Below are 22,694 nucleotides of genomic sequence, written 5' to 3'. Positions count from 1 at the left end.
GTCCTATAAAAAGACTATGGCAAACTGAGCTGCAAGCAGATTTCAAGTGAACCTAAACTTCCCACCAAAAAATTGACACAAGCCTCTGTTTCACATGTACTGCAGCAAGGCAGTGTAATGAAGCAAGGAAACCCAGAAATCAGGGTTTATCTTTTATAATTCTATCCCAAGTTTAATAAACCCGCTCATGCTCGTAGTGCATTCGAAGTCTGACCTTTTACTTCAAGGAGGTTATTGTCTGGTAATGGCACAGGAAACAGAATTAAAACATCAGCTGTAACGGTTTGGATGAAATTTGCCAAAAAAGGTCAAAAAACTATTTGCTTGAGTCTGGCTTATGATGTTTTTGGAACTATTACAGGTGGCAGAGCATACACTGCTCTTGCCTAAGCAGTGTAGACTTCAGGAGGTCAGGCTGAGAGTGGCTGCAGAACAGGTCTACATATGTCTCAACAATAAAGAAATCGGACTGGATTTAACAAATTATTTCATCTCTACCCCAGAGAAGGGACTGCAATGACTGGGAATCACACAGACCTTCTAACAGGCATCAAACCAGTCTGGTTCATGTTACACTTGCAATATGAAAAGAAGCTCAGCAAGCGTGTTGCTGATGGAAAGCATGTAGAGCACTAATGAGCACCATCCAAAAGTAATTCCAACATTTAGAGGTACCCAGCAATTTTCTGAGTCATTAAAAACCCTTATAGCAATTACACAGTCAAGCTTCCCATGGCTCCCCAAACAACTCCTTCTTTTGAATGGTCCTGGGGAGCTGCTCAAACCCTGATATCGTCCAGTCCTCCCAGTTTCATCAGAAAACCAACCATGTCCCACCAGATCATACCTGTGATTTAGTTACTTGTATCCTACCTCCAGCAACACCCACAAAAGTGATGCTTTAGGTTGCCAGGAGTTTTCATGGCACAGATGTAGGCAATTACTGAATGGTTTCAAGAAAGAGGAATAATCCCTTCCTGCAGGGAATAATATCTTTCCTGACCCCCAGAGCTTTCTTACCTGTACCTTGGCTTATGTAAGTAAAAGAAGTACTTAGACTTTGATAAATTTAAGTCAGTCACAACTTTTGACCATAGTTTACCAACACCAGCTTCAGAACCATTTAGGAACAGACCTCTCCAACCAAACTTTTACCTGGTGAGCAGCTGCTCTTCTGCACACAGAGATGACAAATAGCTCAGACACAATTCAAACTATTTAATTAAGAGGCACTAATTCAAATAGCTGCTATGTGCAGCACCATCAGATTTTGAGAGTCTTTCAGGCAAGGTTTGTCACCATCACACAAGATTCTGACCTGCAACAGAAAAGGGATGTAGTTCTCACTGGAGATAAGCTTTTAGCTGAATTCAAAGGTCTAACAGTCCTGTTCCAGCCTCAATGTTCTGTCTGCACAAATTTAGAAGCTTAGGTCAGAAATAAGCCATGTATTTAGACTGGACAATAGAAACAAGTTTTCCCAATTGTAGGTTCTGTACCGATTTAACCCATATTTCAGTAATACCTTCAGTTACTCCAGAGGCAACTGTGCCACACACAGTTTTAAGGGAGAGTTGGCAATAACTCGGCAATTACAGCCCAAATGTACATCACAGAATGTGCAACTAAATCCTGTGCAACTTGTAATGAGCCTAGAAATCCTTTTTGTTTTTTTCACTAGCATTTTATAGGACAACAAAAGTTCCAGGACAAGCAGTAAAACAGGTCTCGGGCATAAGATGGTTGGGTTTTTTTGACACTGGACTGAAGTATACTTGATAGAGCATAAATTATAACTAGATTTGGGTGTTCTCCAGATCCCTAGTGTTCTGACACATTCTTAGAAGTGTCTTTGAAGGGCGTGGGGTGGCACGGCCACTGCTCCTCCTACAGCTCCACACAGGCAGGTTGTTTATCAGGAGATAATACCCAGGTACCAGTGCCTGCATCAACCCTGTTCCAAGTTTAAACAGCAGCCTCCAACCTGGTCATAAGTTCATCGAGAGAGCTGCTAATGACCCTTCATCCCAAAGTGTCCCTGCACACACAACCTGTTGGCTTGCCCAGAATAAACATGTAGATTCCTGACATTGCTCAGACAATTGTTTGTTCAACCTTGGCAAAAGACAAGGGGACAAACCAACCACCACACCTCCGAGATGTTCTTGCATACCAGACCTTTGTCACAGCCACTTCTTGGGCACAGCATCTAATACTCACCAAGTCAATGAGGTCACTGAGATTCTTCTCTATCTGCTGTGGAGGCAGACGCCTCATCAAATCCAAGGCACAATCCAGCTGCTGGTCACTCTGCAGGGAGAAGAACATACATCCCTGTCACCACGTGTACAGGTAACCTATCAAATCCCACACACACACAAGAACTTGCTGACTCCTCTGATACAGGATACAGTTCCTAGTCCTAAGCAGCAGCATGGTTTGCATTAATACAAATAAAATTCAGTACATTTGATCATGGATTATTGACTTGTGATTTAACACCATGCAGCTGATGGAAAGGAGTCTGGTCCTTACCAAAAACTGCTTCCAATATTTGTGTGTTTAATGTGCTGTTTTTACACACCATCCCAACAATAACCTGGGCAGGGAACTGAAAGTTCCTTCTCCCAAAGCACGTTTAACATTTCCTCATTTGCACTGATCAGCTTGAGATAACCAGTATCCAAGACAAACTCTATTCCAATACAGAGCTCTATCTCTCTCTCCCTCCTTCAGCTTTATCAGGAAACCAGAATGAAACAAACAGCATGATCTACTATTTCTTTCTTCCTACAAAACACACACCAAAAGTTCCCTGTATCTGAGACCAAGGACTTCAGTTATTTAGAGAAATCACAGCAACGTTCTCCTCAGAGGGCTCATTGCAGCAGGTCTCACACCAATTCTGATACACAAAAACCACCCTTAAACTTCACTTCGGAGTCAGAAAATGTGCCCCAGACGTTACCATAGACACTTGATGAGTTGAGCCATGATCCTGGCATAAGCTTTAGCTTCCTTTTCACCAAGACATACAAAAAGACACTTTCCTGCTGGCCTAACAGCACCCAAAATCTGCACAAGTTCCTTTAATCACAGGTCAGGTGAAGCACAGCCAGTTTGTTTTCACTGCTTCTCCCCTCCCTTTTCTCTTTGCCATTTCTGGCCACCCATACACAAGCTCAGCTTTAATTTCACCTCCTGTGCTCTGCCAAGCCCCAAAAGATTTATTTAAAAACAGCTTCAGTACCAAAACAGTTCCATTATAACATTATTCAAAGTAGCAGCCCCCAGGACAGGGAGAAACAGGAAGCAAAGCTTCCTGCAATTAAGCTATGCCTTAGGAATGAGGAAAGGAGGGAGTGCTCAGTTTAGTGGACACCCATAAAGGTACTGCCCATTCACCAGCAAAAGATAAATATTTACAGCCTGGGTTGGGGAGATCATATATTTGTTTCTCATCCAGCTCACGTTATAGGACATCAGCTTTGCAAAATATTCCAGCTCTGCAGTTAGGCATCATCTCCCATATATCTGCCCAGCTCCTGCAGCCAAGCCCAGGCAGGGGATTTCTCCCCAAGTATTGTCTTTATCTCCTGTTATCTCTTATGTCCAGGAAGGAAAGCTGGCACATGGTCACAAGGTCACGCTCCTCACTTGTGGATCGTGGGAACACTTACAGAAGTGCTCCATTCTCCTCTGCCAGCTGGAATTGCTTAATAGACCAAAAAGCCTAGGGAAGGATGTTAAAAACCACCAGTAAAGCTGCAACTCCAGTAGTTTACAGTGAGGCAAATTTGAAATAAATACACTGAATGAAGGACAATCTGTATTTGTAGTGTTTATGGACTAACCAAGAGAACTTGGCCTGACCATTTTTATACCAATATCTTCAATAACAACAGTAAAATGACATAAGCAAGACTGTTTAAGGCAGAGATTCTCAAAGGGGGTCAGACTCAGCTGGCAATGGAAAAGCAAAAATATCCAAGCAAATACTAACAGTGTATTTTCCTGGTATCGAGGAGGTAAAACCACGGCTGAGCAGCAGCCCTCTCCAGTTTCTTGCAGAGCATTCAGGTAATTGAACATCTTGCCAATGGATCTCCTAAAGCGCCAAAATAAAGGCAGGGTCTGCTGTAGTTCTGTCCCTAAATCCATGGGTACACGGTCACTTTAATCCAGCATAAATCTGGCTGAATGGTCAAAAAGACAGCACAAAGACAGATTAGAGAGCAAAGTGGTACTTTAGGGTATTGGATACATCTGGTATATCCAATTTCAGAATTGAAATGGTAATTCTACCAGAATCTTTTGCTTCTGGTTCTTTCACTGCAGGGGAAAAGAAGGTTTAAAAACCAGGTGTGTGTCAAACACATCCTTTGGTTCCACACCTGTGCCCAGATGAAGGACATGGAATAGATGGAGGCACTTAACACACAGAGGGACAGGAACCACATCCAAAGTGCCAGAACCAGCAGCACACAGTTCCCTGACTTTAGGGAAGGTGAACGCTCCCAGGGATGTGCTGCCACTGCAGTTTTGAGAGTTGCACATTATTAGTGGCACTTAAACCCCACCACAACCTGTGTGAGAAGAAGGTGCTCTTTGGGAATTCAGGACATACGTCACCCACCTCACCAGAGCTGACCTCACTTACTTAACTTCACCTGTTCCGGACTTCCACTTGCTTAATCCTCTTGTAAAATCACGTAGTGAAGACCAGGTTTATAACAGACCTCCAGACAAAACACTTCCACGGAATTTTTGCCTTTGGATATGGAGAGGCTTATAAACCCCTGCTCACTGAGCAGGTGATCAGACAGGCTGTCTCCAGGCTGGGCTGCTCTCAAAGCCAAGCTCTTTGAGGTTACTGGACTTAATGAGCTTCGTGTTTACTTGATATGAGGTCGTTTTCCACCATTCCTGTTTCATCCAGCCCAGAACTCCTGTGGAGGAGCAGGGAGTTCAGACAGAAAGTTTAAATGAAGTTTTATTACAGCTGAAGTCACTGAAGGATTTAGAGATCACAGGAGTCTCAAAGACTGAAAACATTAGCTTAGTTGAAACCTCTTTAATAAGCTTCCTTTAAAGATGTTTGACTATCTAGAATCTCCACTTAAGCACCTGCTACAGCATTCCCATGGTACTACCACAGGGAAAAAGGTTATGTCTATAGTTATATTTCCTTTGCCTGCATTTCCTCTTCAGTTTCTTTGCTGTGTTTAGCTTATTTCCAAAAAAGAAACCCTCTGACAACAGCCACAGGTCCCTGGTCATTTAGGCACACTGTGCTAAAGCTCAAATCAGAAAAAATAGTGCTTAAAGGTAAAATGTGCATTTGCACAGGGGCATAGTTGTATACTTTAATTTAAAGGCTGAGTACGGGTAGATGTCATTCAACGCAGAAAACACAAATTAAAAAAAAAAAAACAGGAAGTCACTATAGGTACAGAAATCACAAAAACTGAAACAGGCAAAAAGCTGAATTTTCTTTTAAAAATTCCAACAGGCAAAAAGCTGAACTTCCTTTTGACTCACACTCATGAAGTGTCCTAAACCACAGAGCTCCTTGGGCTGAGGGGGACAGGGCACAGGAATATCCCTGGCAGGAAGGGACTGTGCTGATATCAGGAAACAGGAGCTGACCCAACACTGCACAAACCTGTGAGCAAACAGTTTCGTCTGCAGCTGCCATAGCCCATGGCACCAAACCCACCCTGCAGACCAGGCACTAAGCCACCCCATGCCTGCAGAGCCTTGTGCACAGAACTGACACCTGATAAAGTTCTCACACCCCAAGACACACATCTAGAGCCTTTCTGGCACCAGCATCGCTGGCAGAACCAGTAACACCTCACACAAGTGACACTTGTTTACTCTTTTCAACAGACACCAGCACTCTGAGGAGTTACTACAAGTATTTTGCACTTTTAAATGTCTTTACAGAGGCATTTCACTGTACACACATGGAGAAATTCACAGGCTTTATTCCCAGCTTTTGACAGCTCTTTGTTGCCAGTTCCATGACTTAACTTATGTTCCATGTTTTCAGAGGGTTTACACAAACCTGCAACTCTCCCGATCTGAAGCCTTTCCAATTCAAGGCACGTTAAAGATTTCAGTTAAAGCTCCCAGCCTTCCAGTCAGCAGGAATTTGCTCCCATTTACCACAAAGCCCTGTGGATTTAATTCCCTGGCCTTCACACCTTTGTTGGGATGGATCCTGCTCACCTGACTGTGTTATTGCTGATAATAAACAGAGTTGGGCAGTGTCTTCAAAATGAAACCCAGGCTAGTTTCAGTTCTGTGTTGTGTTTCTGTATTAATTCTACTCAGAGGTAACTCCTGAGCCGAGGTAGCTCAGTGCTACAGCAGTGGCAGCTTCTCCAAATTTAGCCCTTTCTGGGAAATAAGCCACTTGGGCCACCAAATCTTTTCCACCAGCAAACCCAATACAACACTTCTACTCCAGGCATGAATGTGCTACCGACCCCCTTTTCCATCAGTGATGCCAGCTGAGAACAACTGGGTGACCTAAAAATTACTGCAGTAATTAAGATTAAGGTGAAAAGGCCACACAGCTGATGTAACAGATAAAACAAAGGTTTTTGAGATGCTTCACACACAAGTTTTGCTCAAGGCTGGCATCTGAAGGGTTATTTATCCAAGTTTAAAGTACAAGGTGGCATCTCAATGTTCAGAGAACAGACATAAAATAAAAACCTGAAGAGACACCACAATTAGAACATGTGCTCAATTTGATGCAATTTGGAGCAATCACACATCAGATCACTTTGATCAATGGTCAGTTTACAGGCAAAGTATCTTCCTTCATTAACTCTGGGCCAGAAGTACACAACCAGCAAATGACTGTCTTTCCTTCCTTTCATGCTCTAGACATACCCCAGATTGTAAATCATATTATTTCCTGTCAGTTCTCCCAACAGGAATGTCTGACTAATGTTTCGGCTTTGTGGTACTACAACACTAAGTTTTTTTAACTAAAACACATACCCAGCTTCCCCTCCTGCTTGTCATTTTAATCCCTGCCAACTTCCAGAGCTCCAAAGGCAGAAGACTCCCTTTTCCAATTACACAATGGGATAATATTACTGCTTAAAGCTGTAGCAAAGGGTTGAATTATTGTAACCCTTGGGTAATAAAAAGTACAGTAGTATGTTAAGTTGCAGAGTTCCCTTCTCAGCTGTCAGCATTCACTTTTTAGGATGTGAGACGGGAAGGGGAATAACTGTCTGACCTAGGAAACCCCAGAGAAGTTCTGCACTTATGACATTTCCATCAGCTGCACGTTTTCCTCGCAATCTGTTTTTCTACATTTGTTTTCCCTTGACTATTAACCCTCCTCTGGCAGATCCTATCTAAACCCATTTGTAATGAACTCATAAATCAGGGCTCCATGACATTAAGGTGTGCTGGGGGGAGAAAAAGCAATTGCACACTTAAGAACCAATCAAAGGCAATAAAACCTGAAGACAGTCATAAAAGGTCAAAGATTATTAAAAGAACAAGACACTGATGCAGACTTCATCCTCCTTCTGTTGAGCTACATTTACCTTTGTCTTTTTTGGTTGGGATGGGATCCAGTGGCTTTTATTATCTCAGACACTTCTGACCACGTTGTGTGTTCAGTAACACGTCCAGCCCAATTTGCTGCGGTCAAGACCAAACAGCCCACTTGGTGACACTGCTCATTCCACGAATACCAAGTGAGAAGGATTAAAGATTAAAATAAAAGCAAGAAGTGATGGAGCGGAAGGCTTTAGCAGAAGCTGCTGTACTGTCTCCCCCAGCTCCCCCGTAATCTGTATTTATTTACAGAGCAATTGTACAAGTCACGTCACAGCTTTTGAGTCAGCGAATCCTCCTCGGAGACGTTCTCCTGCTCAACATTATTTGTTTCATTCTGCTCTGAAATAACTTTTAAATACAATTGAGCACACAGCAGCACCAGCCCCAGCTACTGACTGAAAACACTTTTACAGCTTGTTTTCTAAATTCAAGCCAGTTGCACGCACTGCAAATGCACCTGCACACTTGCCAAAAAATGAGGGGTCTACTCTAAACAGCTTTTGTTCCACATTGCTCCAGAAAGCAACACACAAACTTCAGACAGACAAGAGCTCATGAGGGATCTCTTCTTTAAAGAGGTTCTCTGGGAATGAGGAACTCCCACATCTGCTCCGAAGCCTCACGCAGGGGAACTAAAATAATCTATGGGAAGGAGAGCAAGTGAGGCAGCTTAACCTTCCTTGGCACCAGCTGCTGACACTGGATACTTCTCACCGTTTTGGGTTGATAGCACAACTATGGCAAGGCCTGGACAGATTAAAGGAGTAGCAATGAGCTTCTAGGAGCAGCTACCAAAGAGATCTCCTCCAGAGCTCAATGATCAGTGTTTGCCAGATCCTTGTTTGTGCTTTACCTTGAGGGAGTTCTTCCAAGCACCCTTTCAATAAGATGTTGGATCTGACTTCCCTCTCTCATTCCTACCTCCAAACCATGCCAGCATTGTTCTCTGTCCATAGCACATTACCCGACATCCCAACCCAGCTCTAAAACAATTATCAAGTGAGTTATAACACACGGAAGGCATTTCCAGCCATGAGCTTCTAAATAACCCAGAGCTGCCTGCAGCTTAATCTCATGGAACAACTTGTCAAAACATTTTACATCTGTGGAGAAGAAACTACAACCTCTGATAGTCTGGAGCAGGGCACTTGCCTGTAATTCTCTAATTGCTTGAGAAGTGAGAATCCAGCAGCTCCAGGAGTACATTGTGCCCGATGAAGTTCCTGTTACCACATCTACAAAGGTGCACAGCACATAGCAAAAAGACTAACATTTCCTTGGCACCTCCTTCCTAGCAAGGATGCATTTCCAGATGGCACCTATTTGCATATTTGATACTTTCAAAACTAATTTACCGTTTATCGCCTTAATTTATATAAATCCAATGCAAGTCTCCATCACCTCTCCAAGGAGAAGAGCCACCACTCACAAACAGAAGAGCAGGATGGACCAGCACCAAGGATTTCTGGGAACAGCTATTCATCTGACCTTTTGCCAGGATCACTAATGATTTCTACACCAGCATTTGTCTTCTGGGTAACAAAAACAATGCTTTATTTATTAAACTTGTCATTGAACGTGACAATGCAATTTACTGGCTTTTATCTGGTGCCAAGCATAAAGTTTGCAGAAAATCATTTCCCAATAAATTGTGGCAGGGAGTGACTATGCAATGTTAGCCCCATATGAAAGAGGAAAGTGGGGGCTGCAGAGGAAAGTTGCACAGATTGCAAAAAGCATCTCTAACTTTTGATAAATGGGATTGAAACACTCAAGTTGACTGCAGAACTGACCAACTTTGCTAATAAGATTTAATTAGATGTTACTGCCCAACAGGATTTCTTTCCTCATTTTAAGTCTGGTTTTAACCCAAAATAACATATTGTTAGACCTAGCTACAGATAAAAAATCTTAGCTAAACAAAATGGAAATAACCTGTTAGAGCACAGCACTGAGACAAGACCTTGTCCTAGTTTTGCAAACACTTCATTAGGAAGCTGCAACATGCTGCAAAGGGTTTCACTACCAGGAGAGATGTTGAGTGTGTACATACCCCAAAAGACAGACACCCACAGGAGCTTTACTGGCAGTAAAACCACTCAGTAATACCTAATGCATCAGGTAACATCAGGTAACTCAATATTTCCTTGTGACTGAGTTCAACACTGCACTTCAACCATTTTCTGCAGCTTCACAAACCCTTCGGCACATCTGAAGGGGTTGCGCAGTCAAGCCTTGCTTTCTAAGAACTGCGCCCCCCACCTCCCGCCCACGTCCTTTCCCCCCCCACCCCCCCCCCCCCCCCCCCCCGCCTGCTCACCCTGACTCACAGGATGCAGCAGATCTGTGCCCATGCACAGGAAATCCTCACAGGATCCTTCTCCTGACCCTGGAAGAGCTCTAATGCAACCTACCCCTGCAGGATCCCTCTGGCCAGCTCTGAGCTTCAACCCTGCAGGTGGATCCCAAATTACTGATTAATGATTTCTCATCCCCATCCTCCCACTCCATTACTTCGTTCTTCCTCTGTAAACGTACGAACTGTGTTAGTTCAGGCTCTGAAATCAGCCCATGCAGCATGGCTGTGTTGGTTCACAAGTCTGATGACCTGGTTTTCACACTATCTTCCTGCCTTCCATTCAAATATTCCTGAGGAGCCACCCAAATCCATCCCTAAGGAAGGTCTGCTTAATTTTTATGGAGGGCAATTATTGTATTTTTTAAATTGAAACCACAATTACTACAAATACAGCAGCTCTTGAGATTCAGCGCTGCGATTTGCCACCCTGGCCATCTGCAAATGTGTCGTTTGTGATGCTTTCTTTTAATCCTGTTAATGCTCAATGACCTTTTCAAAATGCTCTTTTATTCTTGGTTCATGTTCCAATCAGCCCGGTCACAAAAGTTTTGGAACCGCTCAATTGAAATGGAAAGGTTTTTTCTTGCAGAAACAGCCAAGTTCGGCAAGTTGGTCCCAGCCTGACAGATCCAGGTTCTCCTTCCAGTCTATGTTGTCTATGTTGTTCTATGAGGAATTACATCAAAAAAAAAAATGAGAAAAGGCACATAGTTAGGGCAGAAGGGGGCACATGATGTATTACCAAGGTGACAGCAACCATCGCATGCTCATGACAGCACAACTGACGCACACTGAACGGCCCAAACGCAGGATGGTGCTGTGTCCCAGCCTCTCAGAGCTGCAGCTGCCCGGCTCTACGTGCAAACTCAGCATTTTGCTGTCCTGGAGGCTGGTAGCCAGGGTTGTAAATTCATGAGATTACTCTGGCAAGTAACCGGATGCCTGGCAAGGCAGGGAGGACACACAGGGGATCTCTCATCAGCCTCATCCTGAGCATTCTCCCATTACCTAAAAGGTCAAAAAAGTAGGTTAATATGCCTTTTGCCTGGGTCTTCCACCAAGTACTTTGCTGACTGTCCTGCAAAGCTCCCAACAGCCCAGTTTTGCCCCAGGAATCCAAGTTTTAAACTAGGAAGCTCATAGTTTTACATACACACAGGCCATAGGAATACCATACCTCCAGTTAACAACATATTCATGCTTCCCAGAATTCCTTCCCTTGACACAATTCCCAGATTTGCCTATTCTTGAAGTCTTTCCATGCTTTCCTTGCCACTGCTGACCTGCCCTCAATTGCACCTGCAGAGAGGCAGTGTGGGATCCAACACCACAGATAATTCTGCAAAACTTCTAATAAATTCAAGCAGTAGAGACACTTTCTGCATGAGCAGAGCTCCACCTGGTATGTGCCACCTTCAACCCATGTTAGATTTCTCCTTCACTCTAATATGAAGTTAATAGTTATTCCATTGGCCAGTTCTTCACCTCACCAAGCTCCGGAATAGCCCTGCCCGGACTCATGGCTGCTGAAGCGGTGTTTGACCACCCAGTGGAGCACTGTCATGCTAAGCCAAGATTACAGCCAAACCTCTCTGTGATGACCCCTAAACGTGCAGGGTGACAGCACTCAGTAGATTAATACAGCTTTAACTGCTGTGGTCAGCACAATGCAGCTGATATTTTACCTCATTCTTCCATTTCATGGCTCTCTCCTCCTTTGAATTAACTCACCGAAAGCCCCATCTCTTGTTTCTGGGGCCGGTCTCAGGTTGCAGCCCAGGCTCACAGCCAGACCCCCACCATCTGGGCAGGCAGAAGCTTTTTAAATCCTGATCTTTACCAAAGCAAAAATGACCAGGGAAGGCAGGTAACAGGACATCACTTTCAAACTCAGCAGTTTGTCTAATCAAAAAGACAGAAAGTATCACCTGAAGAAATGCAAACAAAATTCCCTGAAAAAATAAGGAGTATTTTATTTATGGTGGCTTTAGGCAACCACTAAGCTTCTGTCTTCAGTGCAGTCTCAACCCTTTTTCCTTCCACACAAAATCCTCTTAAGTGCTGTTTTCAGTCTTGTTTCAGCTGATGCTGCTAAAATTGTGAGATCCTGAGTTCTGCTTTCGCCCAGGCTGGTAACCCTCCCACTTTGCAACAAGGACGTGATTGAAATTTCAAGTCAGTGCACCAGGAAAGAACTCAGCTCCACTTTCTGTAACAAAAAGTCATGGAGGACATTCTCCTTAGACTCAGGGACACGGCCCTGGCAAGGACAAGCTCTGCAGCATGGCTGCAAACACCTGGAGTCCTGTCCCAAGAGCTTAAATCCAGAGTCAGGACTCCTAAACCAACCCTGCAATGAAAATACTACAGGTACACTGATGAAATATACGGTTTAATTTGCATAGAGCAAGAACAAAGTAGGTAATTTATCAGCAGAGCAGCCAGATAAGTCAAAGGCCTGCAAATCCATTCCCAGTTCTTCAACCCAACTTGAAAGGTGCAGCACAAAGAGTACGAGCTCAAAGCAAGTTGAGTATTTCCTCCCAAACCCTTGAAAAGGGAGGGAGGGCAAAACACCAGCACCAGATAACACAAGGAAATGAATCTCCTGGTTGATGCCAAGTCTCAGGCCATCACTCCAGGAAACACAGCACGAGATATTACCTAATGCAACTAAAGTCATTCTAAATAGAAGTCTATTTGGGGCACAAATAAGGAATAGATCCTGTTTTCAATTCCTCACTCAAAGCTGGGTTGTACCTAAAAATTCAGGAGAAGGAGAGGATTCCATTGCATCTGGCATTACTCAGACAGCACCTGTTCTGGGAAATTATATTTTAATTAGAGAACAAGCGAAGCCCCTTCCTCAAGTACACCGTGTTTTCTCTCCATGATAAATTCCTTCAGCTCAACTAACAGGGAAACATCTTTAAAACTTATTCAACCCATATTCCCCCTTGTGCCCCACGAAGGAAGTCTCAAAAGGTCATCTGTGTCTCATCTACCACTTCCCAAGACAACCTGTTTGGAGGCAATCAGGATTAATAAGTGATTTCTGGCCACTGGACAAGGTCCAGGTGACAGGAATCCTGAATTATTGAAACTCAAGTAAGTCACAACAGCTCAACACTCTCCAGTGGTTCAGTTACAGCTCTCAGCCAGGTACCTACACAGAGTATTTGGTCAATTCTCACATTAAAGTCAACATGAACCCCTCAGTCAAGGACTATTAAATAATTAAGAAGGCATCACACAAAAGATGAAGAAAAAAATCAGTTTATACTCTGGTTTAAAGTGGCCACACCTCCACTGTACTGCCCAGAGTTCTTGATCTTTATGTTCCAATTAACACAACCATTCAGAAAAAAAAATGTGGGGTAAAGCCCAGCTAGAGAGAGCAGGAAGCTTGGGAAAAGCTTTTACTGGTCAGATGTATTAATTGCTCCTTCAAGGATGAAACCTCAGAGGTTAAAGAAATTCAAATTTGAAATCCCATGTTTTTAAGTGAGTTTTTTTTCCACTCTTATTCCAGGAAGTGGCAAAGGATTAGGAAAAACTGAAGGGTAAACATGCTTTAGACTTTGTGCATTAAGGAGAGAGACAAAGATTTACTTGGTTGAGGGTTTTTTAAACTCTTCAGGACTCCTTGCATGACTCAGTGGGAAAGCAGGAAATTTCATGCCCTTTGTAAATCACTCTATAAAGTGATTGAATAAAAAAAATATCGATAAAAACAGAAGATCAACATCATTTTGAGTATCTCCTTTACCTGAAAAAAAAATAAATCCTTAAACCACATTGAATTAAAGCGGGGTAGAAAAACAGGGCTTAGCATGGATGGAGCTCTGAGCAGCCTGGTCTAGTGGAAGGTGTCCCTGCCCATGGAAGGGGTTGGACTATAGGGCCTTTTAAGGTCCTTCCAACCCAAACTACCCCGTGATTCTATAGCCCTAAACTCCAGCTTACGCTGCCTGCACAGGCACCTTTCACTTCTCCAGCAAAATTGCCCTCTTCAGCAGGCACTAAAGTACTGTTGTATTTCACTTTGAGGAAGCTCTACCACCGTCTGCACCAGCTCAAGGGGGAAAATCCCAACAAAATGCTTCTCTACAAGTTTACTTAGCAGGGTAAGGAGCTATTTGGACTTGACCAAATATCCCCTTAAAGGGCAGACAGGAGAATAAACACAAGCACTGGTACTGCACAGTAAGTTTGCAGTCTTTATTTATTTATTTAGATATTTATTATCTAAATTGTTATAGACCATCTGGGTATAAATTGGAGTTTTAAGGCTTTGGGGCGACCTAATTGTGGACTTTCAGTACCTGAAGGAGCTGACAGGAAAGACGGAGAGAGACTGTTTACAAGGGCCTGGAGTGACAGAACAAGGGGGAATGGCTTCCCACTGACAGAGAGTAGGGTTAGATGGGATATTGGGAAGAAATTCTTCCCTGGGAGGGGCTGAGGCCCTGGCACAGGTTGCCCAGAGAAACTGTGGCTGCCCCAGCCCTGGAATTGTCCAAGGCCAGGTTGGACGGAGCTTGGAGCAGCCTGGGCTGGTGGAAGGTGTCCCTGCCCATGGCAGGGGGTGGCACTGGATGGGCTTTAAGGTCCCTTCCAACCCAAACCATTCTGGGATTCAATGATCCATCGAAGCCAAACTGGCCCAGTATAGAGCACTGGGGAGCACTGCATGAGGATGTGCAACTCCGAGTTCTCCAGACATCCTTCGCACAGGGAAGTCAAGGGAAGGAAGGAAAGCAAAACTGCCAGCTGTGGAAGCAGAAACTGAATAGGGCAGCAATGTCTCCTTCCCAAAGAAAGTCATTTCTCAACTCAACTACAGTAATAAAGACTAAAAATAGGCATTCAAAAGAGCTGAGCTGCACTTTCATTTTGTTTCACTCCCAGATGTCAACTAGTCCCATATCAGCACATATATTTACCATATGAGGAAATCCTGTTTGAACAACTTCAACTTGTGAATGCTTTTCCTTCCCTACTGAACCACAAGATTAAGCATCAGTGCAATGGCAGTATTCCCTATCCCACTGATATCCTCTGACTTGATTACTTTGGGAATTTGCCGTTTAGGATAACATTTAGCTAAGGTCACACTCTTGGCTTGGCTAATAAAACAGACTCCACAAAACAGCTGAAGTTGGTGTTTCTTAGAAGGCACAAGGTGCAAAGGACTTGCTGTGGAGACTGAAAACATCTCCTGAGCTCTCACACATGGGAGGTGTCAAAACAGACACAGCCAGGTTAGAGATGGGCTGATTCCAGACAAACAACCCCTTCCCTGAAAAACAGTGTGACTCTGAGCAGCTCCTGAGGTTTGTGTGCTGCGTGCCACTGTCACACCACACACTCTGGGCCATGTCTCTGCACTTCTCAGCTGCCTCAAAAATCCTACAAGGATAGTGCCAGCCAGCACTACACAGACTGACTTTATGGTTGATTGAATCATATATTTTCCTAAAATTGTCCTCCTTTTCCTCAACAGTTGCACAGTAGAAGAAATCCCTGCTAACGTAATCACACCAGTTTATGTAACCCTGGAAAAAGGGTTTTATTTTTTACAAAGAGTAACTGGATTCCATCCATTCATAGCCCACAACTCCAGAAATCTCAGTAGATCCACTCTCCCAAGTCCTGCTTTCCCTGAACAGTGCATTTTGTTTATTTTTAGCTCAGAAGACACATCCATCCAGGCAGTTTTCAAGCTTCATATGCTGCCCTGCCCTGTTTCACTGAGCAGCTGACTGAAATGTGGACACAGTTCCAAGTTCTCCCTTCAGCTCCCTGGGAGCACAGACTTGAAACAAAGGTTCCCATCCTTGCTCTGCACAGATATTGGTAACCCTGTGGTACTAAGAAGGTGTTTGACCCAATATGCTGCACCACACCAGCTGCTCCCAGCTGTTCTCTGCAATAAAAGGGCCATTTCATCATTTTAATGATCCATTTCTGTATCCGCGCCTCAGATCGCCAAAATTAGAGATCTTGGAAGCACCCTAAAGTCTGGGTTTGCACTTGAGTTGAAACTGGAAGCTGCAGGTTCTTCCCTGAAGTTCACTCAATATTGGAAATCACCACATGCTGTTGGAAGTTCTGATCAAACTTCTCCTGACGTGATCTCCATGACTAAACATGAAAATATCAGAAGGCAGTATAAGCTTTTAACACTCAGGAAATTTCCAAAGGATTTGTGCTCTACTTCTTTCAAAAGACTGGCACAGTTACACTGAAACCCTGACTGCAGGTTTTATATCCCCTTAAGGAAGTCGGTACCACCACTGTTATTTTACTTGAGGCTTCCTTGTTTTCCTTGCCCTCTTCTCCTGTGAGGAATTTTGCCATGGCAGAAGTCAGGATAGTCTGCTGGAATCCCAATTTCGAATTCCACAGTCAGGTCTCACACTTAGAGATTTCAGTGCGTTAAAATAAGCTACACAACTGCAATAAGATGCTCCCTCCTGTCAGAAGTCAGATACAGCACCTGAACCAATGAGAGGAGCAGAACTTTGATCTCCACTCTTCTTCACCTTTCACCTGACACTAAAGATCTTTATCCTGCATGATACAGGTGGCAAAAAACATACAAGCACTGACTCTGAAATTCTTATGGTTGAAGGTATTAAGTCAAGGATCACACTTGTTTGGTTAACACCATTTGTATTGCTGGGCTCAGGGTTGTTCTTCTACAAACTAAATACATTTGAACATTCTGAAATTGTTATGCTGGAAAACCCGAACTATAAATTTCTAAACAGCATAAGGTGATGTGATTTCCTACAAGTGATTCCATCCATGAGGAGGCTGTGGAAAAGCCCCTGTCCACGAATTCAGGGAAGGGCCTGGGCAGCCCCCATTTTATCCCTGCCCTGGCTCGGAGCAGATGGAATCTGCTCCCTCCACACAGAACCAAATTCAAAGGTTTGTGCCCTGGGCTAATCCAGGAAACACACGGCGGGATGGAGATTATTCCACATGGCTGAGGAAACTGGAGGTTCTCCGTGGGGGAAGGAAAGTTCTGAGCCCGGTGGAAGAGCAGCCAAGGCTGCAGCACCCCCTGTTCCGGCTGCGCTTGGCTTTCCTATATTTCGCAGCTTCCGTGAGCTCCCAGCACAGCGAACACCCATCCCTCTTCCCGACGGGGAGAGAGAATTTGAATTTAAGCACAGCAGCAACAGTGGATGGGCCCAGCAATATCCCGGGCGGTACCAGCCGCCGCCAAAGCGGAACCACTCCCGCCGGGATTCCACAGCCTTCCCTCCGGGAATACCGCCCGGGACAGGGCGCAAGGACCGGGCAGCGGCGCACCGGGCGGGCCCTGCCGAGATGAGGCCCTCCCGCCCCCCAGGCCCCGGCAGCACCGCCCGTCCCTCCGTTCCCCCCTCCCTCCTCGCCGCCCCGGGGGAAGGCCGGGCGAGGTCCCCCGGTGAGCGGCGGCGGTGCGGGCGCGGGTGCCGCGGCGCGGTGCCGGCGCGGTGCCGCTCTCACCATGTCGGCGGGGCGGGTGCGCGGGGCGGTAGAACGGCGGCGCCTCCCGGTCCGTCGCTGTCGCTGAGAGGCCGCGGCCCGTCCGCTGCTTCCGCCGCCGCCCGGCCGGGAACATCCGGGTCAGCGCCGGCCCCGCCCCGCGCCCGCTCCACCAATCAGCGCGCGACTCGCCGGCCATCGCCAAGTATGGAGCGCGGCGGGGCGGGAGGAGCCATTGCCTGGTGGGGGGGGGAGAAGGGAGGGCGGCACCAAGTGCCGCGCGGAGGTGCGATAGGCGGCCAATCGGGCGGGGCGGGGCCAGGGGCGGGGCCTGGCGGGGGCGCGCCCCCAGCGCGGGCCCGGCCGTCAGTCGGTGCCGGAGCGTTCGCGCTGCAGCGCCTGCGGCCCTTGAAACGCACTCAGATGACCCTTAGGGCTAAACGAAGGCACACGCCAGCTCCGTAGCAACGTGTAGCAACCGCACCAGCGCTGAGAATTGGGCTTTACAGAGGTAAACTGGACTTCACACGTCACTGCTGGTGCCGCCTGTAATGCATCCGCCAGCTCTGAAGTGACACGGAAAAACAATCAGCCTCCGGCTGCTTAAGGCCAGGGATAATTTGAAAAGGAAGTGTTCGGCGTTCTCTGGAAGTTCAGCAAGCTGGTGCCTGCTGGAAGCTGCGCAGATGCTGACATAGGTTGATGCCCTCAGGGCTCAGGCAGCTCTGATAGGGATCACAGAATCACAGAATATTTAGGGTTGGAAGGGACATCTGGAGGTCATCTGGTCCAACCCACCTGCCAAGGCAGGGTGACCTGGAGGTGACCTGGAGCAGGATTCCAAATACAAGACAGAAATCAGGGTTTATGAGCAGATAAAACATTTCTACTTTGCTCAAGCTGTCCCAAAATAAACATTTTTTTCTGTTACTGGACTAATTCACATTTCAGTGATCTCAGGTAAGACATCCTGACTCCAGATTCCTGATTTGTGCTCAGTGTGGACCTGGGAATGTTAGAGCTACAACACAGCCGGTTACCCCAGGAAAGCGCCGGATTTGTTATGCACCACCTTCCTCTGCAGCTCTTTTGGAACAATTCTGCTTGTGTTTCACCACAGTTTTGGCACCAGGACCCCAAGAACCTTCCACTGGTACTCTCTGCACTGCAGACTTGGCTGTGGTGAGCCAAAAGTCCTTCCATTATTCCGTTTGCATCCCTTGGTTTGCTGTAGAAGCTGGAAATGCTGACACCAGGAGTCACACTTGGCTTTTCCCTTGGAGATGACACTGTGGAACATCCTCCCCACAGGAGGTGACCAAGATGGACTCAGACAGGTGTTTGTGGCTCAGTTCTATCAGATACCAAACAGGACCTTGTAGGAGATAACAGCTCTGACAGCTCCTTAACTTAACAGGCCAAACCAGCCACAGCTTTCGATTTGAAAAGGACAACCCCACTTTCTAGGGAAGGGAACTGCTTGGACATGGATCCAGTTACAACAGCTTGAGACAGAACTGTAAAACATGACTTTGCACGACCACATGCAGACCTAGCAGCTCTTACCGGTGTTCTTAGTGCAGGAACAAAATGAACCCAGGAAGGAAAGGAGAGAAAACAGGAGAATGATCTCAGGATAAACAGGAGCTTTACTGCTTCAGAGAAACACAAAAACGCATTGAACTCCATCAATAACCACTACCAAATAAATCCAGAGGTGGGAGATGACCTTGCAATGTCCAGTGGAGCAGCCACATGACCTCAGAAGGCTCAAGCGCCTCCAAATTCCCTTCTTTGCCCCTACTCCTCAGCCCAACCTCCTAAACCCCAGTTTGTAAGATGCAGCAATCCCAAGCGGTTCCTATTTTGTAATCCCCAGATCCTCCTCCAGTCCTTATGTTCCCTCAGAGCTGCCTCCCGGCAGTAATTAAGAAAAGCAAACCTGTTCATTACACAGAGCAGATAATTCATTCATTTTCCAGGGCTCCACACATCTAACGTGTGTGTCTTCCTTGGGACTGGGAAGCCAGAATTGCTAAATTTGACAATGCCCTTCTAAAACTTCCTTATTTTTATCACAAAACTCATGCAATTTATTCAATGACAACTATACTTGTAGTAGCTTTTAGTTTTGGACAGAAACAGCTCCTATTTGCTTGCTGAAGAGGCAGAGCAGGAGCAGAATTAGGCAGCCCAGTACATTTTAAACAATTTGAGATCCAAATGAATGTCAAGGCCAAGAGGATGTTTTTCTTAGCGGAAGACATACAAGCATCCTGGATTTTGTTTTCCTGCTAATAGGTATAAAGAAGAATAAACAGCTGCTTTTTGTTTTCCCCAAAAATATCTGCATTAAGAAGATCTGCAGATTCCTTCTGAAATTGATGTCACATCTTTTTTCAAATGAGGCCCAGCTGCTTGCTTTGCTTGTTTACAGCAGGACAGGCTTCAGGGAATTTTGGTTGTTTGTTTATTAAGATGTAGGAAGGGACTCTCCCCGGCAGGCTCCACTTCGGAGTGTGGAGTGGATCCCAGCAGGCAAAAAATCCATGGATGTCCCTACCATCCTGCCTTCTGTCGGGATTTGTGGAGGGGTTGGCACCAAATACAGCAAATTCAGGGATATTCCATAAATCCCAGTGCTGTGAGCTGGCATTACCTGTACCTTGGGCATTTCCCAAACCTCCTGGCGTGGAATCACCCACCTAAACAGGACAAAGTGCTCAAAAGGCTTCGTGTCAGGCATCACCCCTCTGTAAAATGAGGGTCTGTAAGCAAAGGAAGCAAACAATGATGTCACTTGATGGCTTAACGGCCCAACAACATCGGATTCATGTGCAATTAATAACAAGGCTTTTGATCCTGCAATCAGCAGCTCTAAAATCCATGTGCTTTCCCTGTACATTTGATTACACTCAAGGAAGCAAAAGGATAAACGCTTATTAGCATTACAAAGTACTTTTCACATTCAGCCAGAACTTCCTGAAGCATTAGTGGTCCAGCACTTTATCCCCCTGCATGCATGGTGAAACGCTGTTTATTTTGTTTATTCCAGCATTTTTCCAGGACCAAGGGGGACTGTGAGAACGTGCTTAGGAACAAAATCCTAGAGAAAACCTTCATACTTCACTAACCAGTCATTTTTTTAATAAAAAAACATCTTAAGCCTTTTCTTTAGGTCACATTGCCCATTTTCTTTCACGGCACTTGAAAGGTATGTAAACTTTTATTAAGAGTTCTCATAAATTGAATTTATGCTGCAAGAGTCTTCCAGCAATGGTAAAGTTTAGCTTGCTGGGTTTTATTAGTCAGAGTCAGTAAACCAGCAGCATCACTTGATTTGAGGCTGAAAACTGAGCGTTTCTTGGAAAGTAATATAGGAAAAAGATACCTACAACGCTACCCAACGTCTTGGAATTCTGTGTTCAAGCCACAGATTGTTCTCACTATGGAGATCTTTGTACACAGTGTCAAAATAGCACACAAAAAATAAAAAAAGTCTCCCATTGCAATTCCAAAGCAGCTTTGCTGAGCGTACTCTTGGAATATGAAGGTTTTAAGAGTTCCCCCATTTCCTACAGGAACTGACGAGTAAATCTAAATACCATGTTTAATGAAAAACAACATATTGCTTGTTTAGTGTGAGGTTTGAGGTATTCCCATCCCTGCACTAAGAATGTTAAACCCGACTTTTTCCACTCCATCAGCACCCAAGATGTCCATGCACTGCAGGACTTCTGGGATCCCAAGTTTTCCAGCACGTCCCACTTAGCTGCATTTCCTAGGATGCTGCTTATTTCTCTGCTTGCAACTTCTCCTTTAACTTTATATTTTCAGCACAGAAATCTTAACAGACAAGAGCTTTCACAAATGTCTTCAGCCTGAGCAAAGAGTATTGACAACATTCTGTCAAACCTGGTCATTAACTGTAGCAATAATATCTGTCATTAAAAAAGAATCAAGGAGAAGCTGATTAAATACACCAGAAGGAAACAAAACTTTCTATTTCCTTACTCTTTCCTTGACACGTTGCACTTCACTTGAAGCCTGCTGATATACCAGCCAAAAGAATTGTGAGGGCCTGGATTCTTTCTTAATACAATAGTCATGGTTCACTAGTTAGAATCTGTACAGAATTAGCCAGAGACACGGACGAATGGAAAAACATGCTTAAAGGCTGAAAAATAGCCCTTTTTCATGGCTTAGTCATTAAAAAACCTCATCAATACAGCACTCGAGGAGTTTTTCTATGTCTACTAATCTAAAAAATGATCACAAAATAGTACACCGCAAATAAAGACAAGAAATGTCGCAGCAGTGCTTTTGCCTGGAATGTAGGAGTTAGCAAAAACTCAGGTCAGTGTTTCCATGCAAGTGCTTTCCTCCAGAGATTTTGGGTGCAAACTTCATCTTCACAGCTAAAGCAGCAGAAAGCAGAATTAGTACAATGAGCTGTGACACATCTTGTTCCATTTTTCCAATTTCTGCCTCAAGCAGCCATACCTGACAGCTGGAACCAGCACCACCCACTGAATCCAACAAAAGTGGTCTGAAAATACATCAGCACAGACACAAAATGTGCTAATTAACGGGAATGTGATCAACATGAAAAGCCTGAGTGGTGTTTCACTGCATCACAAGCTGTCCCTCCTGCAAGTCAACTCAGCCTTCCGACTATTGTTCATCCCCACAGGATCCAACTGCCATCCACATAAAATCAATAAGGATAGAACAGGAGACTTAATGGAGTCTCTGGCACCTTTCCCATTTCAGGACAAAGTCCTGCTGAGAAGGGGTTTCTTTTTACTCGACTTCAGGCTTAAACTTTTTGTCGTCGTTGCTTGGGTAGCTGAAAGGTTTTCAAAGAGAAAACGAGGCATCAGTGCCTGCTGGTGAATGTGCCATGTGTCTGGGAGTTAAAATCCAACACACTAGCATGGAGTCCGAGAGCTGGAGGTTCCTGCCCACATCTGAGCTCTCTGGAACATGAAAAAAGAGTTCTGGAAGTACAGAAAGCAAGTGGGGCCCACACCAAGGCTGTGTCAACCATTTCAAGCAGACAACTCCCACTCTACTGCCTTCCTATGCAGATCTTGACAGAAAAATAAATGATAAATGTGGGGGGGAGGTGATTCATATTGTGTAAAACTATAGGAGAAGTTACATGAGTATTTTTTGTAAAAGAGGAGAGCAAGAACATATTAGTATCCCATGGGAAATGAGAGGAGAGATGCTATAGGATTCTTTGAAAAAACAG

General features: G+C 44.9%; 1 protein-coding gene across 4 annotated transcripts in view; it reads right to left on the bottom strand.

The window, feature by feature from the left end:
• CAPZB (capping actin protein of muscle Z-line subunit beta) overlaps positions 1–22,694 on the bottom strand; it is a 66,369-nt gene that overhangs the window by 39,912 nt on the left and 3,763 nt on the right. For 2 of the 4 annotated variants that reach the window (XM_039387369.1, XM_027733770.2), the window contains exon 2: positions 2,221–2,310. In XM_039387369.1, the coding sequence (XP_039243303.1) occupies positions 2,221–2,310 (90 nt within the window). Of the gene's footprint in view, positions 1–2,220; positions 2,311–17,458; positions 17,562–20,096; positions 20,198–22,694 lie in introns of those variants that run through there. The other 2 variants (XM_039387368.1, XM_027733772.2) reach the window with 2 other exon arrangements.

This window comes from Pipra filicauda, unplaced genomic scaffold (assembly GCF_003945595.2).
Source record: "Pipra filicauda isolate LSUMZ 115617 unplaced genomic scaffold, ASM394559v2 scaffold557_size342763_pilon, whole genome shotgun sequence".
In the NCBI taxonomy this organism is placed as follows: Eukaryota; Metazoa; Chordata; class Aves; order Passeriformes; family Pipridae; genus Pipra; species Pipra filicauda.
The sequence above is the reverse complement of the archived record's forward strand: the minus strand, read 5'-3'. Positions and strand labels throughout refer to the sequence as shown.